Source organism: Lynx rufus, unplaced genomic scaffold, assembly GCF_022079265.1.
Source record: "Lynx rufus isolate CCGP_SWC_20201006 ecotype Redwood Valley unplaced genomic scaffold, mLynRuf1.p SCAF_4, whole genome shotgun sequence".
NCBI classification, from domain to species: Eukaryota; Metazoa; Chordata; class Mammalia; order Carnivora; family Felidae; genus Lynx; species Lynx rufus.
In genome coordinates, this window is record NW_025814856.1 from 11,429,445 (window position 1) to 11,451,198 (window position 21,754).

The 21,754-nt window shown below is 58.2% G+C and overlaps 1 protein-coding gene and 1 long non-coding RNA gene across 2 annotated transcripts; one reads left to right on the plus strand and one right to left on the minus strand.

Annotated features, from left to right (window-relative positions):
- Nucleotides 1-882: 882 nt before the first annotated feature.
- Nucleotides 883-19,071, plus strand: RAB8A (RAB8A, member RAS oncogene family). The gene is made up of 8 exons (XM_047095647.1): nucleotides 883-1,039; nucleotides 5,391-5,451; nucleotides 7,321-7,381; nucleotides 10,757-10,834; nucleotides 12,335-12,424; nucleotides 12,993-13,058; nucleotides 14,374-14,424; nucleotides 17,724-19,071. Exons 1-8 carry the CDS (start codon nucleotides 916-918, stop codon nucleotides 17,814-17,816), a joined length of 624 nt encoding a protein of 207 aa, XP_046951603.1. The 5' UTR covers nucleotides 883-915; the 3' UTR covers nucleotides 17,817-19,071.
- Nucleotides 19,072-20,104: 1,033 nt separating this feature from the next.
- Nucleotides 20,105-21,042, minus strand: LOC124523794 (uncharacterized). Its single transcript, XR_006965098.1, has 2 exons — nucleotides 20,950-21,042; nucleotides 20,105-20,777 (listed from the first exon to the last, which is right to left on the minus strand). It is a non-coding gene; the product is annotated as an uncharacterized LOC124523794 (long non-coding RNA).
- Nucleotides 21,043-21,754: the final 712 nt, after the last annotated feature.

The window sequence follows — 21,754 nt, forward strand, 5'->3', positions numbered from 1 at the left end:
TTGGTGTCGTTTTCGTACGTGCCGACAACAGGCAGGCAAAGGACAACGCTTGTGACTGTTCCTAGCATCCTCACGACCCTAGCTCCCCTGGCGGCTGAGGCTTGGCGGGGGGTCGGGGGGGGGGGGAACTGCAGGCAGACAGTGGTCTGGACAGTCCCTAATTAGGTCCAAAGGCGCGTCGCGAGGAGTTCTCGCGGGTACGGCTGGTGGCAGTGAAGCCGCTCAGGCGGCGGAGTCGTCCCCCCGGCCGGCGCCGAGACCCCGGAAGACGTCCCGAAGAGGCCTCGCTTCGACGATGACGAGCGTCCCCACTCTCCTTTCCTCTTCGGTTCCCCCTGGATGGACGCAGCGCCCTCCAGACGACACCGCCACCCGCGCACTCCCTTCCCGCGCTCTTCCCGGAGCCTACGGAGGCTGCGCGGGCCGTGAGGGCGGGAGCCGGAGAACCCGCCGCGCGTGCGCCCTCTGCCGGCACCCAACGGTCTCCCGGGCCGCATGCGCACGCGCCCCACTGCGGGCGCGCGGAGCCGTTGGCGACGTTCCCCGCCCCCCCACTCCCACCCGGGGGCGTGGCTGCCCCCAAGTCGGGGGCGGGGAAGAAGGCGGGGACACGCGGTGCCCCGCCCCCCCTGGTCTTCATTTGAAGCCCCTGGACTCTTCACGGCTGGCCAATTGCAGCCCGCCCTGTCCCTAGCGCCGACCAATGACCGGCGCGCTCGGGCCGCTTCCGGCACCGCGCCTTGCTCTCCCCTTCCCCAAGTCTCCCCGCGACGGGAGGGGCGCGGGGGAGGGTGTCGGCCTGGGTGACGCGCCGCGGGCCGGGAGCCAATAGGGGGCGGGCTCGGCGCTGATGGACGGAACCAGCGGCCAGTGGCGAGGCGCTGGCCGCACTTCCCGTCGGGGAGAGAGTGTAATATGGCGAAGACCTACGATTACCTGTTCAAGCTGCTGCTGATCGGGGACTCGGGGGTGGGGAAGACCTGTGTCCTGTTCCGCTTCTCCGAGGACGCGTTCAACTCAACTTTCATCTCCACCATAGGTAGCGGGGCCGGGGAGCGGCCGGGGACGCCGGAGGCCCGGGCCGGGCGCGCCCCTGAAGGGCTGGGGCTGAGGGAGCGGCTGGGCCGGACGGATCCAGGGATTAGAGAGGGTCGAGGGGACCGGAGGGGAAAAGAGCAACCGCTTCCACCTCTTTTCGGGGGTTCCTGGGCTATGGGGAAGGGGATAGGAACCAAGGGCCCATTTTACAGATGGGGAGACTGAGGCCCCAACTCTCAGCTTGCTCGTCAGGAAGTACAGGTCTTGGGCTGGGGTTTTGGCGCCGGTCATCTCGTGCTGTCCACACAGCAGCCCTCGAAGCTGTTCTTTTGGGGTCGCCGTCTTACAGAAGTGAAACAGGCTTGGGGAGTTGGCCGTAGGGAGAGGCCTTTGACATCTGACCTTATTAAGCATGTACTGTGCGCTAGCCCCTTTATGTGCATTATTACACCCTCCAGTCCTTTGTGTTAGGTGCTGTTATGAGCCTCACTGAGGAATTTGAGGCTCGGGGAGGCATGCGACTCACCCAAGGTCACACAGTCTGCAGGTGGCAAGGATGGAATTTGAATCCGTGTGGGTCTAACGCCCAAAATCAAGACTGGACCACCGGATGGGAGCACTCATCCCCAGGGCAAGCACGGCTGATCCATCCCAGAGCCAGCCCTCTCCTGCTCTTTCCTCTGTAATGTTCAGGGGTTAAGCCCCTCTCCCTGACCCTGTTTCCCCCATGGGTGAATTTCTTCTAGAAGGAATGGCAAGAAAGAGTCTGGAGCCTTTCTCTGCCCGACCTTCCATCCCACTAGAAGGTGATAGCAATGATGACTGACAGCTGCCTGCCCTGGGACCTGTCATCCCCAAGGAGATGCCAGATAAAAACCTGAGTGAGAAACCAAAATCAGCCGCTGCCACAGACAGTGTTGACTTCCCTATCTTGAGGCCCGGGACACCAGTTGTCACTTTGCAGAACAGCCTTTCCCACAAAGCCAGCCCACGTTGTGGTTGAACAGAATTGGCTTGTTGCTTCTCAGTTCTGATATCCACAAAAGTGGAGCTGACTTGTCCCCATGTCACAAAAACAGCCATTGCCCATGTGAAAACGTTTGACCTGGAAGTAACACCAATCAAATGGAGTGGCCTGTGAGCTATGCAGCCTTGTTCCAGAATAGTCAGCAAGCCCAGGAGTTGATTCTGAATGGGGAAAGCCTAGGAACCAGGCTTTGCTTTACCCCCTGTGTAACTCGAGCCCAATCACCTTATTTATCTCCCTGAACCCCACCATGAGCTGCTCATTCCATTCCTGCCCCTCTCCAGGAGCTGCGCTTGACAGTTGAGAGAATTGGACTGGAAATGGTCATTCCAGCTTTCCAGGCGCTGGGCGACCCTGAACAAGCACTTAGACTCTGAGCCCTGTTTCTTCAGTTTAGGAGTGATGCTCTCTGCCTTGACTAGTGCCCTGGATGGTTGAGGATCGTAAATGTACAACGAATAAGAGGTTGTTATCGTGGCCGGAGGCGGCCTGGAGGAAGCAGAATTTCTGGACAGCATCTCATCCCTGGACCCAGATGTTTCTGATTCCTCCCCCTCCACCACTCCAGGGTCCAACTTTGGGATAGCGTTTGCATCTCCATGAATCAGGAAGTGATGTTACGTCCTGGCAGGCTGTGGCTTGCTCTGACCCAGACCTCAGTGTCCCAGCGTCGGAAACTTCCTGTTCAGCACAAGCACTAGTGAGATCAGTTTGGAGATTGGATCTTTCTGTTGGTTTCTCATTCTTGTCCAGGAAACCCAGTCTAGCTCTTTAGGGCTCCGAGGAGGCCGGCCTCCACTTCCAGACAAAGACATGGCTTGGGCAAGGTCGTCTAGGGGAAGTACAGGTGGCACTTAAACCCAGAATCCTTCCCTCCCACCTCAGTATTCTGATTATATTTGTAGTTTTCCAGTAGGCCTCTGTCTTCTGAGCAAATTTAATTCATCCTGACCTTGAAGTGATGGCCTCATAATTCTTAGCCTTGTAAAATTTAACACTTCCTAATTAAATCTGGTGTGTTAATGAAACCCAGGAAGAGGTTAGGACAGAGTGATGCTGTGGGGCTTTGCCGATTAAACAGGGCATCTTGATTTCACGTGTCCCTGTGGACCTGGGACAGGAGGTAGGGGATGTTTTAGGAAGGAACAACACTGGGCCGCTTAGTCCTGAAATGCAACTGAATGTGTAAAGGTGATTCTCTACTGGCACTGAGTACACCTCTGGGTTGTCTTTATGGATCAGGGATTAAGTGGCTGTTCATTTCCTGCCCAGCTTTCGTTTTGCCAGAGCCCGTTCTCAAAAGCTGCATCGATCATTGGCGGTGTGAACTTGGCCCGGCGGCCAAGTTCAGAATTGGTTCTTCACAGCCTGGCTCAGCTCCCACGGCTTCCTCGGGGCCCCATTCACTCATACCTTCAGGGAGACACATGGCAGATGTGAACGTGCTCCGTAAACCACACGGCACCCTGTGGCTTTTATTTCTTTCGCCCTGCCATCTTTCCCCAACGCCTGCTGTGTGCCAGCACGGCTGCAGGGGCTGAAGAAATGACTGGGATGAATCAGAGGGAAACCAATGTAACAAGGCCTGTAGTCAAGGTGTGTGTGCGGGACTCGGTGATCAGTTTCTAGCAGATACATAGCTGGCCTCTGCCATGCTGAATTACCGGAGACACAGCCATGAGTAAGACGTCTGAGTCCCTGCTCTCCTGGGGCTTCTGTCCCAGTGGGCACATTGCAGGTGCAGACTGATATTCCCTGTGGTCCCCTGGACAGCTCCTGAGGTGGGCAGCGATGGAATTAACATCCTGTCATCAGTTCTGAGGGCTCAAGCCAGCCTCCCGCCTCCAGGCTTTGAGGGCAAAGATGTAGAACAAACTCGCAGAGGTAAAGGCAGGGTTGGGCTGTTTTCCATGGGCAACTTTCACCCCAAGATCCGTGGAGCAAATGCACAAATATGCACTGTCAAGGGTGTGCACCCGAAGAAGGAAAAGAAGTGAGGGGAGAGAGAGTGAGGATGGTCAGGAAGGCTCACCTGGGGAGGTGACTTGACCAGAGGCCTGAGTGAAGGGCCGGGGGAGCCAGGAAGTCATGGAAGGAAGCGACGTTCCAAGAGAGGGAAGAGCGAGCACGAGAGCCCTGAGTCCAGACTGTGCGCGGGATATTTAGGAAACAATCATGGGAGCTGTTTGCTGCGCGGTGGCCTGGCGAGGCAGGACCTTGGCGCACACGCTCAACTGTTCTCACTTCATCCTGGGGCCGAGGGGGTGGCGGAAGCATCTGGAAGGTGTTTTTGGTTGTCGCGGCGTGTGTCAGGCCTTCATTCCTTTTCACGGCCGGGTGGTGGTACGGATGGGCCACGTTTTGTTTATCTGCCCATCCGTTGGTGGACACGCTGGCAGGTTCGGAACAGAGGTTAGCTTCGTGACATGGTTGAATGTGGTCAGGAAAGCTGGGGAGGGGACTGAGGGGGTAGGAGGCTGAGAGGTCACCCTGGTCTTGGGGAAAGGGGACTACAGCCGACGAGTGGGAGAGGAGGGCAGGGTCAGGAAGGCTTCTTGGAAGGCGACCTTCCAGCAGGTCTGGTGGAGGCTCAGAGGTTGAGCGTCCGACTCTTGCTTTTGGCTCAGGTCACGAACTCATGGTTCGTGGGATCGAGCCCCATGTTGGGCTCTGTGCCGACAGCGTGGAGCCTGCTTGGGATTCTTTCCCTCTCTCTCTGCCCCTCCCCCATGCACGCGCGCATGCACGCTCTCTCTCTCTCTCTCTCTCTCTCTCTCTCTCTCGCAAGCAAATAAACTTGAAAAAATGAAAGGAGGAAGTTTGTTAGGGCGACAGGTGGGTGGCATAGGGACCACCCGCAGAGAAGGAACGGCATGTGCAAAGGCTGGAGGTCTGTGAGAGCAGTATTGGGGGGCATCCTGGGGCTCCATGCCCTGTGTGTTTGGGAGGGCCTGGTGCTAGGTGGCGGGAGGCGTGGGGCTCTGGCCCTCGAAAGATTCCATGGAGGCCGACTCCGAGAGGCTGCCTGGTGGGCAGAGGGGACAGAACAAGGCTTTGTCGCCTGAAGGACCTGGGTTTGCCCGCCAGCCTGTGCCACCTGGGGCTTCACTCCTGGCAGCTCGGTCTGCCCTCTGAGCCTCAGCTTCCCCTTCCAGGAGAGGAGAAAGTTCTCTCCAGGCGCCTCCAGACTTGTTGTGGGAGCTTCCGAGATCCCAGGTGCCCCAGTACCAGGCAGGTGCTCCGTAACAGGTTGGCAGCGGCTGCCTCAGATGCAGCTTGGGCAGTGGGCTGACCGTGATGTGCCTTTTCTTTCCTTTTCTTTCAGGAATTGACTTTAAAATTAGGACCATAGAGCTCGATGGCAAGAGAATTAAGCTACAGATATGGTAAGAGGCGTTGGCATCCTCCGCCCCTTCACCCAGGGAGTGCTTTGAGCCAGAAGCCTTGGTGCCTCTCTCTTTCCCCCTCCCTGTGACCATGGCCTCCACCTCTTTGTGCCTAGCCATACGCATCAGGCTTTCTTCCAAAACCCCAGAGACTGGGCTCTGCTGGTTATGGGGCCTGGAGTCTGTCAGCACCTTCTGGGGACATAGCTGCCAGTCCGGGTTAGCTCAGCATTTCGATGTGGGCGCCGCTGGGCCTGGGCTTCCGAGTGGCCTGCTTCCATTGGACTTGGAGCGTGCCCTCTGTGCCTGGGCGGTGGTGAAGGCTTTGGGACAACGCCATGCCCCAGCCCAGTGTTTCCTTTTGACCCTATCAGCTCGCTGAAGAAGGCCAGACATCATTTCCTCTTTTCTCCCCCACCCCCGGGGAAGCCCAAGCCTTACTTCTTTAGCCCACAGACCTGAAATCCCAGAACTAAAAATAAGCTGAGGCCAGGCCCAGCGGCAAGACCCGTTTTCTATTCCGCTTACCTGGAGCTGACTTCTCGTGATACATGAAATCGGAGAGGTTGTGAGTCCCTGTCGCTGACTGGGGTCTGTAGCCCCTCGGAAGTGCCAGGAAGGCTGAGCTCAGATGGTCAGATGGAAGGGGAGTCCCCGCCCTGCAACCACATCACCCACGGGGAAGTATGAGCCTTGAGCGAAATGAAAGAGAAGTCACATGTGAGAGGGTGGCGAAGGCTCCCTGCCCTAGCGAGCACCTGTGGTGGGAGGGAGTGCCGTGAGGGGGGCCACGAAGCCACCTTCCCCGCAGCCCGTCTCCCTCCCCCGAGTCTCAGAGCGTGAGCATCGCTCTGCCTGCCCAGGGCGCCCCCTCGGCTCCCGTGGTGTTCGCCTCTGGTCTGACTCCAGAGTGGAAATCTGGATGAGGCCAGACGCCTCGTCAGCCGGTAATCTGCCCGTCTCTGGTCTCTGGTCTCTGGCTGCCTCATAAGTTACAAGCCCTAGAAGCATCTCCATCTTTACCACGTGGCTCCCCAGCAGCCTCGGCGCCCGGAGTCCAAGGTGACACGGCGGCAGCTGGCAGAAGTTTCACTTTCCTCTTCTCCTCTCTTCCTACTTCTGCTCTCAGCAGTCTCGATGGGGTCAGTGACTCTCTTAACGCTTCTCTAGACTAGGGCCGTGGCGGAGGATAGAAATGACTGTTCCTAACCACTAACGTCACCTGCCGTTGGTGTCAGAAAGCCAGCCGAGCCCCAGATTGAGGGGCCTCCGTGCAGCCCAGCCATGCAGAGCCCTCGCAGGGTCACGAAAGGAACCCCGAATCCAGAGACAAAAGACACGGGGCTTGCCCTGGCCCCGCCACCAATCAGTTAGGCCATCTTTACACCGAGCACTGAATGCCCCCTGTGCCAGGAGCTGGGCTGGGCACGATGTGTCTCACCCAGGTGTCGCCCTGCACCAACGAGGGAAGACTTGCTCCCTGGCTTCTGCCAAGACAGCAAGCAAGCATGAAGGTACACCCCTCCAGCCATGTGACCGGCCCCTTCCATGCCTGCATGGCCCTGGATTTTCACAGCTGACATCCGAACTCGGCTCTTCTGTGAGCCGGAAACTCTGGGAAGAATCCCCAGGAAACAGAGGTGCAGCAGAGGGGTCATTGGAGGGAATGACTTTATGCCCTATGGGGCAGGTCTTTGACACCCCTGAGTCACCGTTTCCTCCTCTGTGAGAGTAGAGGACAAAGGTGCTGTCCCACAGTCGGACAGTGAATTAGGAAACGACCCGCGTCCATCCCGGCTGAGTACCCATTGTTCCCACAGTGATGACGATTCGTGTTTGCTGTCACCACTCTCCCTTCTTCTCCTCTAGGGACACAGCTGGTCAGGAACGGTTTCGGACGATCACAACGGCCTACTACAGGGGCGCAATGGTATGGACTGGTTTTCGTTTCTTTTTTTAAAGTCCACGTGAACATTACTCTTGTGAATGCCCGAACCCGGCTGCTTCTGGGGAGTCCGTGCGCGGGCTCCTCCGGGGTCCTCGGTCCCGGGTTAGTTTTAGGAAAAGGCTATGTGCCCTGCCCCCACCCCGACATACATCCTCTTCTGCTTCAGGGACAATGCAGGGTTTAAGGACGGTTAATTCTTTGGGAATGAGGGAAGACAGAGGAAGCCGGTTCTTCCAGGTGAGGTCAGTGAAATTGGAGATAGCATGCCCCAACACTTAGGAGCGCTCACGTGGCCTGTGTCAGTCTCTGTGGAATTTGCTACTGAAAACTTGAACATCATCCAGGAGTTGGCTTGCTCCGGGCAGTTGGCCGTTGTATGGTCCCCCGGGCCAGAGTCAGGGTGCTATCACAGGAAGACTCGTTCCCCATCCCTCAGGTACTTTTACGGAGCACCTTCTCTAGGCCAGGCCTGAACTAGATGCAGAGGAGGACCCGGAATAGGCCGGGTTCCTGCCCTCCGAGTGGGTCGAGCACATGTGAGGTGTGCACACAGTGGAGCGCTCAGGGTCTGGGAGCGGGAGGCAGAGCCCTGGCCCCTGGCTCAGCACCCTGGGTCACCCTCTGAGCTGCATCTCCTTACTTGGAAAGTGGAACAGAGAACAGGACTCCGTTCCGGGCAGCCGCGAGGGCGGATGGCCATCTCCCCGTTTCCGGCGCCCGGTGCACACCCCATCATGTGACCGCATACATGCCTGTTTCCTCTGCAAGACCACAAGCTCTGTGAGGGCAGTGCCACGTCTCGGTCACTGCCGTATGCCCCGTGCCTGGGACCACGCTGGGTATGTGGTGGGTATTCAGGAAATACTGGTGGACGGCAGAAATGAATGGAGGCATTGAGAGTATCCCACACAGCTTTTGAAACATAACAGAAACTCAGTCGTGTGCATTGCAACCTTAGCACTCCTCATTAAAATTTATTTACTAATTTTCTTCCCACCTGGCTGTGCTCTGGTGAGGCAGGGGCCTCGGGGAACCGGGGTCCTGGGGGAGCTTCTGCTCTGTGGCCTCAGGTAGGCCCCCTCCCCATCTGGGCTGAAATAGCCCCCCCACCGCCCCCTTTCTCTGAGGCCTTTCGTGTGCCAGCTGCTGGGCCCAGGTCTTGGCCATTAACAGTGGAGCATGGGTGCCACGGTTGTCCACGTTTCACTGACAGGGGACCTAAGGCCTAGCACGGTTCCATGTCCTGCTTCAGTTCACGCAGAGGGGAAATGACTGAGCCGGTGCCGATTGGCTGTCTCCAGTGCCCACATCCTCAGCCAGCCCTTGATGACGCTGGCCTGAGCCAGGGTGTTGGTGGCTTGCAGTCCTAGATTGGATATATATAGCCTTATAGAACCCATATATAAAGCCAGCGACCACATGTGGCTCTTTGAGTGTAAATTGACGCAAGTAAGAAATCCAGCCCCTTGGTCGCACTTTTTAGGCACTGCAGAGCCACGTGTGGCCAGGGGTGACCTTACCGGATAGCTCAGAGAACATTGCCCCCATCGCAGCCATTGCCCTCTCCCTGCATGGTACTCGACTCTTGGGTCCCAAATTTGGGGACATTGGGTGTCCGTTGTCCCGTTGGGAACTTACAAGCTGATAGGGGCAGCCGTGCCCAGTGGGGGCTGGGAACATGGTCACTTGGGGCCCCGAGGAGAGTTTCCACGGAGGACCTGGAATAGGGTGATCCCGTGTTTTCTCGGCACTTCTCTCTCCTGATAGCTCCACCCGCCGCCCCCACCCCTCGGTTGGTGAATATCTGGGACCTTGGAATCTGGAGCATGGGGTGTCAACTTGCTGGTGGTGGCCAGAGCCCTGGGCCACCCGAGGGGCCAGTCCCTGGATAAAAGGGAGGAAAGTTCTCATGACCTCGTGGCGTTTCTTGCCCCGACGGCCAGAGGCCTCCGTGGTGCTTGACCTAGGGAGTCTGCGCACCGGGATCTCGTACTCGAGCTGGCCTTGGCTGGGGAGTGGCCGACAGCACGGCCTCTACAAGCTCCTGGTTGTCCTGCAGGTGGTCTCCGTTCAGTCTCCCCAAAGGGGGCCCCCAGATGGCCTTCCGGATGGGTCCTGGCTGGGGCCTCGGTTGTGGCAGGCTGTGAGGCCCCTGCATGTCTCCTTGGGTTCACGGTGGGGCTTCGGAATTGCAGGGGCTCTCCTGTCCCGTCCCTGAGGTCTTATCACACGTCCTCGCCGCTCTCCACCCAGTGCCTGCAGCCCACGTTTTCACTCTGCAGACTCGGGCAGCCTCAGGGACGTCTTGGCCGGCACCAGCAGTCTCAGATGCAGGGCCGGGCCGTCAGGAGGGGGTGGCCTGAGCACATGGAGTAAGCCAGACCGGCCCAGGACAGCTGGGGCCCTGTGCCTGGAAGGTGGCCCTCGGCGTTACTTGGTCCTGATGAGGGCCCAGGGAGGTTCCTAATGGGAGCTGGTGTGACCAACTTGTTCAGGGTCAGTCTTTCCTGGGCTTGAATCTTTAAGGGCGCTTTTGTGGGCCTCAGTTTGCTCTGTATCAAACAGGGACACGTGTCCTTTGCAGTGACGGCAAGGTCACGGGCCCAGGTGGAGGTGGGTTCACTCTGCAGCTCTTTAGGGACTCCTGCGCTGTCTCCCACCTGCTCACACGTGGGTAACGGACCCTCAGGGGCCTCAGTGCCGCCCAGCCCCACGCTTCAAGCTGGCCCCATGGGTGGAGTCATTGGAACACACAAGAGTGTCAGAATCAGGCCATCCAGGGTTCAGACCCCAGTTACGCCCTTTACTCTCTCATGGGAAGGGAGGCGGGCCTGGCCGTCCCACACCTCTGGGTCCTCGTCTGCAGAGTGGGGACAGCTGGACCCACCTGTGAGGGCTGTGAGGCTTCAACGAGACCGTAGCATAGAACACGGTGCGCAGTAGGTGCTCGGAGGAGACTCAGGCAGGGCGGGCTGAGTGAAGGGGAGCACTGTGGGCCCTGGGGCCGTGGAACACGGGGCTGGGAGGCAGGTGGGACGCCGAGAGCTGCCAGGCCATGGGCACATGTGCCCTGCTGGTGCTGGGGAGCCCGCGAGGCTCGTCTGCAAGCACGAGTGTGGTAGGGTCTGGTCTGCAGGGTGAAGGGTCACCTTGGTGGCGGGGTGGGCAGGACTAGAGCCTGGGCGACCAGGGAGGAGCCGGTCCTAGAGTCCAGCAGAAGGAAGGGCCCCAGGGGTGGAGTGGAGGGAGTTGGCAGGAGGGGTGTCTTGCTGGGGTCTCGGCCACCCCACCTTGCTGGGGCCTCCCCCTCAGCTCGCAGCTTGTCCAGAGCACACGTTTGTCTCCCTTCCCGCCCAGGGCATCATGCTGGTCTATGACATCACCAACGAGAAATCCTTTGACAACATCCGGAACTGGATTCGGAATATTGAGGAGGTAAGGCTTGCGCCCCTCACGTGCAGAGGAACTTCATGCGTGTCCCCACCTCGGTCCCCACCCCAGAGCTCCTCGGATAAGAGATGAGCTCACTGAGGCACAGAGACCCCTAGAAGTCACTTGCCAAGAGCTCCATGGCCAGGGATGTACCCGGAATGGGGACCGGAACCCAGGTGGCTGACCCTGGAGACCACACATGGGCCTCACGTCATCATAGGGTGGCCCTGAGAGCCCATTAATTTCCCCACCGGGGCTGTCAGGTTTGGGCAATGTCTCAGCCATGAGAGAAGAGATACCTGAGCTCTTGATCACTGTGAGCATTTGGTGCTTTCTAGAAACGGGAGGTTCCAGGATAGGCATGACCCTTGCATTTGGCAGACAGGCGTTTCAGATTGTTCTCTGAGTTTCAGCAGAGCGGGGTGTGAGCTAGTTTGAGCCACCCGAGTTCAAGCCAGCAGCTCTTCGACTGCAGCTGGCTGGGAAAGCAGACCTTGAACCCAGGAGGGAAAAGAAGGCAGTTAGCCCCGCCTCCCCGTCCCAAAGCTGGCGTCCCCGCCTTCTGGCTCCCCAGACAGGCTCACCCCAAAGCCTTCTTGGACGACAGCACTTGTGCCTCTCGGTGACTCAGCAGGTGGGGCTTCGGGTCTGAGGTGCAGCGAGAGGACTTCACCCATCCATAAAGCCACGACCAAAGGTCACGGCACGGCTGACATCTGTGAGCAGTGGCACCAGGCCGCCATCCTGACAGGCCCACTGTCAGACCTGATGGTCTGCTGGCCGGAGGCCGTGCCTGGGCTGAGGACAAGGAACCACTCCCATTGGTCCTTGTGGAAACTGTTTCTGGCCAGTGGGCAAGAGGGTCTTGCAGTTAACAGCACGAGACCTGATCTGAGCTACACGACGAGGTCCCTTTCCATACCCTCTTCCTTCAGGAAGCGTGGAACCTTCCACTGGAGCCCAAGAAAGGGTTGGAGGAGGAGCCCTTTACAAGCATGAGGCAGCTGTGGGGGGCGCCAGGGGATGGGGACACCCCGGGGTTGGCTGCAGTGGGGGGCCATTGCCACCCCAGGCGCTGCCCACTTCCAGAGTCCAAACGGAGCAAGGTGGAGTGGGGCGGAAGGTCCTGGGAGAGCAGCTGGGGCCTCCAGCACAAGAGGCAGGGAGGGAGGTAGGCGAGCGGGGATAAATATCCCAGCCTCGCTTGCCTCCGTAGGCCAGACCCTGCCAGGAGCCCGGGGATGGCCTCGGGGCCTGGGTGACACAGCCCGTAGGGAAGCTGTCCTCAGCAGCCAGAGAGCATGTCCTCGGTCAGAGTAGTAGCCAGAACCTGGACTCTGCTCTTGTATTGGCTGTGTGACGTGGGACAGGCCACTCAGCCTCTCTGATCTTCAGCTCGTCCCCTGTACAAGGGTGTGTCAGCAGTCTTGGCCCACCACGCGGATTTTGGGAGACAGACTGTGTGTTGGCCTCTGACCTCTCACCATCCGTCTGCCCCTTCAGCATGCTTCTGCAGATGTCGAAAAGATGATACTCGGGAACAAGTGTGACGTGAACGACAAGAGACAAGTGTCCAAGGAACGGGGAGAGAAGGTGGGCATGGCCACCGGCGTGGGCCTGGCACCTCGTGGCACAGGGACCTCAGGGTTTTAGGGTTCTCTGCATGGAGGCCTGTTCTGCCCCAGAGGGTCTCCGATTGCTCACTCGCCGAGTGGGCTTTGGGGGAGACTCTCTCACTGTCTCTACAAGCATACGATAACCGGCCAGCCTGGCTTGTACAAGACTGAGGGGGTCTGGGACTCAGGACAAAGGGAGAGTGGAAGGCACTCCCTCCGCTGGGCTTCCGTCTAAAGACTGCACACGCAGCGGCTTCTGGGATGTGCTCTGTGTGCTCCCTTACGGCATCCGGTTGGAACCTGTGGGACCCACAGGAAGCAGAAGAGAGAGCCGTGGTTTGAGCCACGCCCCCTCCACCCTCCTGCCAGGGATGTTCACCACCTGCTCTCCACTGGGGACTTGAGGGAGCAGCCCAGGGTGTCAGATCCATGGCCTGAGACCCCCCCCCCCAACTCCCACCCCTGCACTGCTCCTGGCTCAGGGTTTGTGGGGTTTAGGGGTACCTAGTGGCTAACACGCACGTGTGTATCTCCCTTCCACACAGCTCGCCCTGGACTATGGAATCAAGTTCATGGAGACCAGTGCGAAGGCCAACATCAACGTGGAGAATGTGAGTCCTGGGCCCTCCGGGCTGAGGGACAGGCTGCACCCTCTAGGGAGGCTCTACCAGAGGGACCGACCTCAGGCCCTGGGCTGCCTAAGGTCGGTCCCTCATCCGGCTGGCCGCGCGGCACTTTCTAGGCAGTGTGCCAGGCCCCTTGAGGGACTTGCCATGTTCTGACGTCAGCAGGTGCAGGCCCTGGCTGGGCACCTAGGCTGTTACCTCAGTGGTTCTTGGGCAGCCCTGGGGAGCAGGCGCCGTTTTACCAATGGAGAAACGGGCTCAGAGAGTCCCAGCTGACAGGTGCCCAGGCCCAGCTCCACGTATGTGCCCTCGGCCCTGCCACCCTCACAGACAGGCCCCGGTCAACAAGCCCAGATGACTGAGCTTTGGCCCGGGCCACCCGCTCTTCTCCGTGGAGCTGATCTGCCGACCTCCATCCCACTGCCCCAGTGGTCTTTCCAAAATGCACCTTCCATGTTGCTCCCAACACGCCTGGCACAGAAGGCCCTCCCTCACCAGCCCCAGGCGGTGTGTGCCACCCACAGCTTGGGCCTTGCCCACAACTTTCCATCCCAGGCCACCCGTGCCACACCCTCCTTGCACCCCCTTTCCCCTCAGGGCCCAGCCCAAGTGGCCCCTCGCAGGGAGACCTTCACTGTCCCCCAGACCCTTAGGCCCACCACTTTGGTCTTCCCTAGCACCGAAACCAGCCTTCACAACAGAATATTCCACGTCATGTGGGCGTTCGTTGAGACTCAGCCTCCCTACCAAGAGGGGCCGGCTCGAGCCTCGTCAAGCATGGGGAGGCAAACCTTTACCTGGCACTGGCCCTCCCAGGCCTCCCTGCTGGCAGGGACCCCACGCGAAGTGTGTTTGGCTAAGAATGGCTTGTTTTTCTCTCTGCCTGGCCCCTGACCTGACCGTCAGAGGTGGGGACAAAAGTGGACAGAGCACAGGAGTTGGGGGTGGAAAACTGGGCCCTCCTCCTGGATCCTTCTGGCTCTGTCAGTTAGGAACTGGGTGCCTTCAGACAAGTCACTCGACCCCTCTGAACCTCAGTTTCCTCTGTGTCCAGTCGAGGGTGACCCCATGTCCCAGGTCATTGGCTCAGGGGAGGTGGCGGTCCAGCTTGGCAGGAGTGGCCCAGTGGTGGCAGGAGATGGGGCTGGACAGGTGAGACCCCACCCGGGAAGCCACCCTGACGCTGCTCCCCTGCCCACCCCACTGTCCTGCCACTTCTCCTACACGGGAGTGGCCCAGCACCAGCAGGCCCCTACCCGCTTCCTGCTCCCGCGGCCCTGACAACATCCTTATTCCACAGGCATTTTTCACTCTCGCCAGAGACATCAAAGCAAAAATGGACAAAAAACTGGTGAGTGTATGTGCTTTCTGAATCCTTGCATGGGTCCTGTTGGAGCCAGCCACCCTTGGCCTCAGTGCTGTGACACCTCCCCGGGCAGATCCTGCTCTTCGGGGCCCAGCTAGACCCAGTCGAGCATCTCTGGGAAAGGGGCAGGAGTTAGCAGGAGTGGTTTGGGCATCCACAACAGGACACGCTGCTCTGGGGCCCGGAGCTGCTCCGTGACAGGTGCTCCCTACTAAGTTCATGGGCCAGCAGGGGACACGCGGCCCTTGCCGTCCTACCTGGGAGATGGCACGTGTGAGGAGAGAGAGCCTCCTGCAGAAAAGCCCCAGGCAGGCCCAGAGCCACAGTCCGCCACCCCCCCCAGTCCGTGACAAGACACCCCCTGCCCCCCCACCCCCCCCGCAGGGCTGACAGCCACCAGCTTTCTGTCTTGATGAGTCCACCCCAAGTTCTGCTGGCTGTGACAGTTCTGTGGCCTTCGGTGGGTGCCAGGGCCCTGGGGCCTCTGAGAGGTCCCACCTGGATCCCTCCGTATCCGCCCTTTTGTCTGTTTTCTGGCCTTTTTGTTTCATGGTCCCCACTCTCTACAACTACCACTTTCTTTGGTCACATCTACACACTCGAGTTTACGTTGGGCGTGTTCAGCCCCTAAACACTGCTGGGAGTCTTGGCCCGGAGCCCTCCATTCCAGTGGCCCCTGTTTCCCAGCCAGGTGACACCCCTCGCTGTCTGATTCAAGGGCGTGAAGTGAGCTATTCGTTGGCTTGCGTTACGCCTGGTCACCCGCGAGTGCGCACATGACACAAAATGCCACTCGGGTAGGTCACGTCTGACTGAAAACATGCCTCCGGAATTCTGAGATGCTGCGAATTCAGTCATAAGGGATGGGATCCATTTAGCGGCAGCCCTTTAGCCAAAACAGGACCGTGTCCACGCAAGCAGACGCACGGCCCCGACGACGGCGTGCAGTGTTCCTGTAATTTTGTTTCTCTTCAGCCCGAGTTTGATTCTAGAGGATCCTTCTGACACTCGCCCCCTGGCGGTGACACTAAGCATCACACTCACTTTTTCCGTAGCCTGTGCTTTCGGCATCGGCCTGTCGACTGCCCCTAGAACGTGCCGTGTCCTTCCACGGCCCAGACTGTGAAACACGGATGTGCAGCCACACTCCTTGCGACCTCTCTTTTTCTGAGCTGAACTGTAAATCACAGTTAAACGCCTTCTCATTCCCTGTCGCCTTTGTTCACATGCAGAGTTGCAGCTTCCGCGGCTTCCTATCTGTCTCTTTAATCGAAATGCCACTGACGTTGAACGTTGCGTAAATTTGAGGCTTACAGGACATTGGTTTTAACACGTTGGGAGCTGATACCTCTATTATCTCACATACTCGCGTACTTATCGTTTCTCTTTTGCGTTGAGAACAATTCAGATCTGGTCTCTTAAGCAACTTTGACTGTAATCGCTGTGCCGTGCATCAGATCTCCAGAACTGTCTATGTGCTAGTTGCAAGTTCGTATCTGTGGTACTCAGACGGCCAGTTCTGACCACCCCTGCCTCCCCTCCTAGAGCATCAGGGGAAGCCAGGCCCCGCCAGCACCCTCCTCCCGGACCGCTGGTGCTCTCCTGCTCCGCTCAACCCAGCGCTCCTCGCCGCTGAGCACACACTGCGTCCCCACAACCCGTCCGGGCCGCTGCCACCCTCTCCACCTTGTCACCCTGCCGCTTCCCTGCCGTCCACTCCAGGCCTTTTTTTGTTCCTCACATGCCCCACGTTCCTTTAGACTTTCCTCTCCACCGGGGAGAGTGGCGGTCCGACTTGGCAGGAGTGGCCCAGTGGGCGCCCCCCTCGCACATCCGTGTCCTAAGGCTGCTGGAATGCATTCCCAGAACAAGCTTAGTAGCGTCAACGACACACGAGCATGACGGTTCTGGAGGTCACAAGTCTGAAACGGGTCTCACTGGACTGGGACCAAGGTGTCAGCAGGGGTGCCCTCCCCATAGGGAGGACCCGCCGCCTTGCCTTGTCCAGCTTCTAGAAGCCACCACATTCCTTGCCTTGTGAGCCCTTCCTCCGTCTTCCGAGCCAGCCACCCAGCACCTCCCTGACCCTGCTTCCTGCTTCCTGCTTCCTTCGTCTCACTCGTCCTCGACCACGGCTGGAAAGTTTCTCTGCTTTTAAGGAGTCACAGGGTTAGATGGGGCCCACCTGGGTGATCCAGGCCGCTCTCCCCACCCCTCCTCAATCGCGTCTGCAAAGTCTCTGCCACCACGTCTGTGCAGGTTCCAGGGACGAGGGCGTGGACATCTTGGGGGGCAGTTATTCCGCTGACCACGGCCCCTGGACCATCCCTGGCCTCGCTTCCGAGAGGTCTCCGCTCAGACATCGCCATCGAAACACTTCTCCACCCTTCACCTGTTTTGTCTCATTACTCACCGCTCATTTGTTTACCTGTGCGATTTGTCTGCCCCCAGCAGGACCTTTTGTCCTGTCCACCCCTGCCTGCCCAGCGCCCACAAAAGTGCCTAGCACCACATAAGTGTTTGGTAGTTGCCTGAATAAAACTTCAGGTTTTACCTAAGAGCACAAAGGCGAGAAGAAACTAGTCAAAAGGAGACCAAACCTCGCAAACAGTAGAATGGCAGAAAGCAGGGTCTGAGTTCCCAGGGTAGGCAGGGGCCAGCTCACAGAGGCTTCAAGTGACGGATTTAGGCCACTCCTCAGAAACCTGGGGGAGGTGGATGGGTGTCAGTATGGACTGAGCAGACGAGATCAGAGATTACGGCTTATGCCACCAGCTGCGGGGCAGAAGGTGGACAAGGGGAGAGGTGGGTCCGAGCCTTGGCACACGGTTACGGGGAGTCCTGTGTGAGTGGCGTTGCAACCTTGAGCCCAGCCTCCCCTCAATCCCAGGAGGCAGTCTTTCCACTGCCCCTGGGCTGCCTCGCCGGGAGGGGCTGAGCACAGATGGATAGATGGATAGAGGGACGGAAGTAGGGAAAGGAGAATGAGATGGGTCAACAAATGGTGGGAAAGTTGTCGAGGAGATGAATGGAACGGGGGATGGGCAGGCGACTGAAAAGACTGACAATGAGTGGCTGGAAAGGGGAGGAACGTAGCAGATCTGGGGTTTGTAAAAAGCGCGTTGGAAGGGACAGTTGGATGAATGGATGGTTGGAAGGTGGCAGAGGTTTGACAAATGGGAGGGGACGGGTGGGTGGTTGGTTCATTGGTCGGTGGGCCGGTTGCTCAAGAGACTTAGTGCTGATCCCCAGCCATGACCTTGCAAAACCCTTTGCAATTTCAGGAAGGCAACAGCCCCCAAGGGAGCAGCCAGGGAGTCAAAATCACCCCAGACCAGCAGAAGAGAAGCAGCTTTTTCCGATGTGTTCTTCTGTGAGGAGCACTGCCTTACTCTGAGCCTCGCTCAGCTGAGCTGACTGTGCCTGTCCTGAGCGAGCCCCTCGCTCGGCCGGGGGCCCTCCCCCCCCAACACTCCCCGCCGTGCCGCGGCCACCGGGCCCGTGGCCACCAGACACAGTTGAGAAATTGTTGATTTTAGTAACTGTCTGATCTTTTTTCAACTTTGGACATGGAATGAGTTAAGGATTTGCTATTTTTCTGGTCTGCGGAACGGGCCCTCTCACCACGTGACCAGAGAGGAAGCTGGAGCGGAGCTGTGGCCGCCAACATCAGCCGGCACGGTGGGCCTCTGTCTCCAGGCCTCCCTGCAGCACAACCGAAGCCCCACCGGAAAGCCCGTCCACGTCCCCACCACAGAAGCCGGGCCCCGGAGCCCAGCGACGGTTCCAGGAGTGCTGGGCCCCCACACCCTGAGCGAGGCGACGCGTGCCGGGCCCACAAAGCGTCCAGCCAGCACATCTGACGCCTACCTTCTCCTCTTCTGTCAGTTTTGGACAAGTGACAAAAACCATTCTCTTTCCCCCGCCCCCTTTTCTCTTCTTAACTGTCAAGCCAGACCAAAGGGAAGCACAAATTACGGAAATCCTGAGGAAAGAAGCGTGGGGGGAGCCCTCCGTGGGCCTCTCTCGGCGTTCCCCGCCTGAGCACCGAGGGGACGCCACGCGTGACCCCGAAGACGCAACCAACCGCACACGGTCCACCTGTGATTGGGGCATCTGTCTGCCTCTGGGCCCCCGGGCAGCCCCCCCGCCCCCCGCCCCCCGCGTCCTCTTCCCTCCTGCTGTCTCCAAACTGGACGTTCTTTCTAGCTGAGATTTTTTATTTTTCCAGATCTGTAGTGCCATGAAGTGATTCCGTCTTTGATTTCCAGCGGCAGACCCAGGTGCTTGGGAGCCCGTGCGCACCTCTGGCCGGACGTGGCCGAGAGCGTGAGGCCGCGCTCGGCGCTGGCCGAGGCCCAAGGCGACAGGCTGGCCGCATAGCAGTCGGAGTTGGTTTTTAGCTGCCGTCACCAGGTTCTGTTGTGACAGCTCTGCCCTCCTGTAGAGACTGTGCAATTGGACCAGGTAGCCAGGTCGGAGAGGCGTCACCAGGGAGCCTTTATTTTTTCTTATCCTTCCCCCCCCCACTCTCCGCCACCCCCCCCCCCCGCCCTGCCCCAAGCTGCTGTCAGTCCAAGCCATTGGCGTTGTAGTTTCTTCTTTTTGGAATTAAAACCAACATACCAGCAATAGTCTGCTCTCCCCTGAAATTTCTTAACATGCTCTGTTTACATTGATAAATGCACTTAAGGAAAACAAACAAATTAAAGCTCGTTTTAAAGTTAACGGATTTTTTTTTTTTTTACAGCTTATCTTAGTTCTTTCCTTAGTTTTTTTTTGTTTTTTTTTTTAAAGAGTTTTATTTATTTTTTTTTTTCAACGTTTATTTATTTTTGGGACAGAGAGAGACAGAGCATGAACGGGGGAGGGGCAGAGAGAGAGGGAGACACAGAATCAGAAACAGGCTCCAGGCTCTGAGCCATCAGCCCAGAGCCCGACGCGGGGCTCGAACTCCCGGACCGCGAGATCGTGACCTGGCTGAAGTCGGACGCTTAACCGACTGCGCCACCCAGGCGCCCCTCTTTCCTTAGTTTTAATTTCATCAGTAAAATCATAGATTGGACTAGATCAGCGTTAACGGATTTTTATGTCCCCACGTTCCCTGCAGGTACGCAGCTGTGGCCAGGTGTTGGGTCCGGGGTCCTCAGGATGCCCGTTAATTTAAAAGACAGGCCTGGGGGCGCCTGGGTGGCTCATCCGGCAAACCGCCCAACCCTTTATTTCGGCTCAGGTCGTCATCTCGCGGTTTGTGAGGTCAAGCCCCAGATCAGGCTCTGCACTGATGGCACGGAGCCTGCTTGGGATTCTCACTCTCCCTCTCTCTCTGGATGGCGCATCTCAGCCTGGGATAGACACATGTCACTGAGGGATCGGCTGCTGTCAGCATCGTGCTCATCATCGTTATTATTAGCATCGCTATTTGTTTTGCTCCCCAAGAGCAGAACCCACTTCTGTTTTTCGCATCTCGTCTCTTAACGGGGCACAAGTCACGTAAATAGCTCACGGCTCTGAGATGCTCCATGTCTGCACCTGTTGCCCCCCTCCCCCCCACCCCCGCCGAGTCAGGCTGGGGTCCCGGAACCTCCGTCCTGCCTTAGACCCGGCCTTTTGCTGAGAGAGGAGCTTTGATGCAGTGGCAGACAGGGAGAGATGACTCCTCGACTTTTTTCTTTTTTTTTTAGTAACGGCTTTATTGAGATCTAATCCACCCACTGAACCGTCCACCCACCGAAGTGCAATTAAGCGGCTTTCAGCGTATTCACAGCGATGTGCCGCCATCCCTGCGGTCCATTTTAACACATTCTCCTCACTCGGTCCCCATGAGCTGTCACTCCCCAGACCCCCTCCTCCAGCCTTCTGGCAACCATTAGTCTTTCTGTCTCTGGATTTGCCTGTTCTGGACACTCCATATAAACGGGATCGCACGTGATGTGGCCTTTTGTGTCTGGCTTCTTTCACTCAGCATAGTTTTCTAGATCCATCATGTAGCACATGTGAAGACTGCTTTGCACGGCCGAATAATCCGTTGAAAGGATGGACCACAGTTTTTTAATCTAGTCATCCGTTGATGGGACATCCGGTTATGTCCGCTCTTTGGACACCTCAACTGTTGTCTGTTCCGCGGGCGTGCCCGGTTTCTTCCTGCCACAGGGCCTTTGCCCTTGCTGTTCCCACTTGTGCAAGCCTGGCCTGCATGTGGACTTGCGCGACAACCGTCTCCCCGTGGACTGTGGGCTCCAGCAGGGCAGGGACAGTGCCTGTCTTGTCTTCTCCATCCTTAGCATCTAGCATGGTGCCCACAGTTGGGGCTCAGCCAATGTTTGTGGAGAGAATGACTTAACAAATAGAATGAAAGCATTGTGGGACGAATAGAACGGTTGAAAACACAGAAAGCTCAGCGTTGGCAGAGCCTGGCTGTCCCACCCCCGCACGTCCCCAGGGCTGAGAAGGCACTGTGGTCCCTACCCAGAGAGCCACCCCACATGGGGCCATGGAAGTCCTACTCACCAGCTGGGGCCTCGAGTGAAAAGCCCAGAATGTGGCACAAGAGAGGAAGGGGCCTTGGAGTCCCAGCCCCATATCTCGTGGCTGGCTGGTCCTTTCCTGGAAGTCCCTCTAGGGGCCACCTGCCCGTTCACGGTTTTGAGGACTGTGGTCACCAAGGGCTGGGGGTTGATTCTGTTGTGACATGCTCAGGGGAGGCCTTTACTGTGTGTAAGACCACATGCCCCGAGCAGGTCAAGGTAATCAGAATGGAGCCTTCTGTGGTGGGGCCTCAGCTGGCCAGGCTAGAAGTGGCCTGAGACACCCTACGTTTCTGGAGACTGAACTTCGTGCAAATGAGACCCCCATGGCCAGGCTTTTTAAAGTGACAGCGCCTCTAGGACAGGCGCGTGCCCCCCCACCCCCACCCCTGGGGCACGAGGTGGGGAGGCCACTGACCCTGGACCAGGGCGATGGGCCCGAGGAGAGGCCCCCAGCTCAGCCCCTTTCTGCCTGAAAAAGGAGAAGGAAGTGGTTTTGCCCATGTGCCGGGGAAGGAGCTGTAGCACACATCCGGGGCTGCCTGACCCGTTCAGCGCTATTTCCTCCACGCAGGGCCCACATTGTGCGTAGGGCTCCCCAGACCGTTGCGGTGTTTTAAAATCAGAAGGAAAAAAAAAATGAATACAATAATAGTGAGCATAGAGTAACAAATCCAGCCTGGACTCTCTGCCAACACGGTCATAAAATACCATTTTAGAGACGGTGCTTTGTTTCATTACAGAGGACAGCACAATGTGGCCCCAGCCTGTCCAGGCCTGACGCTGCC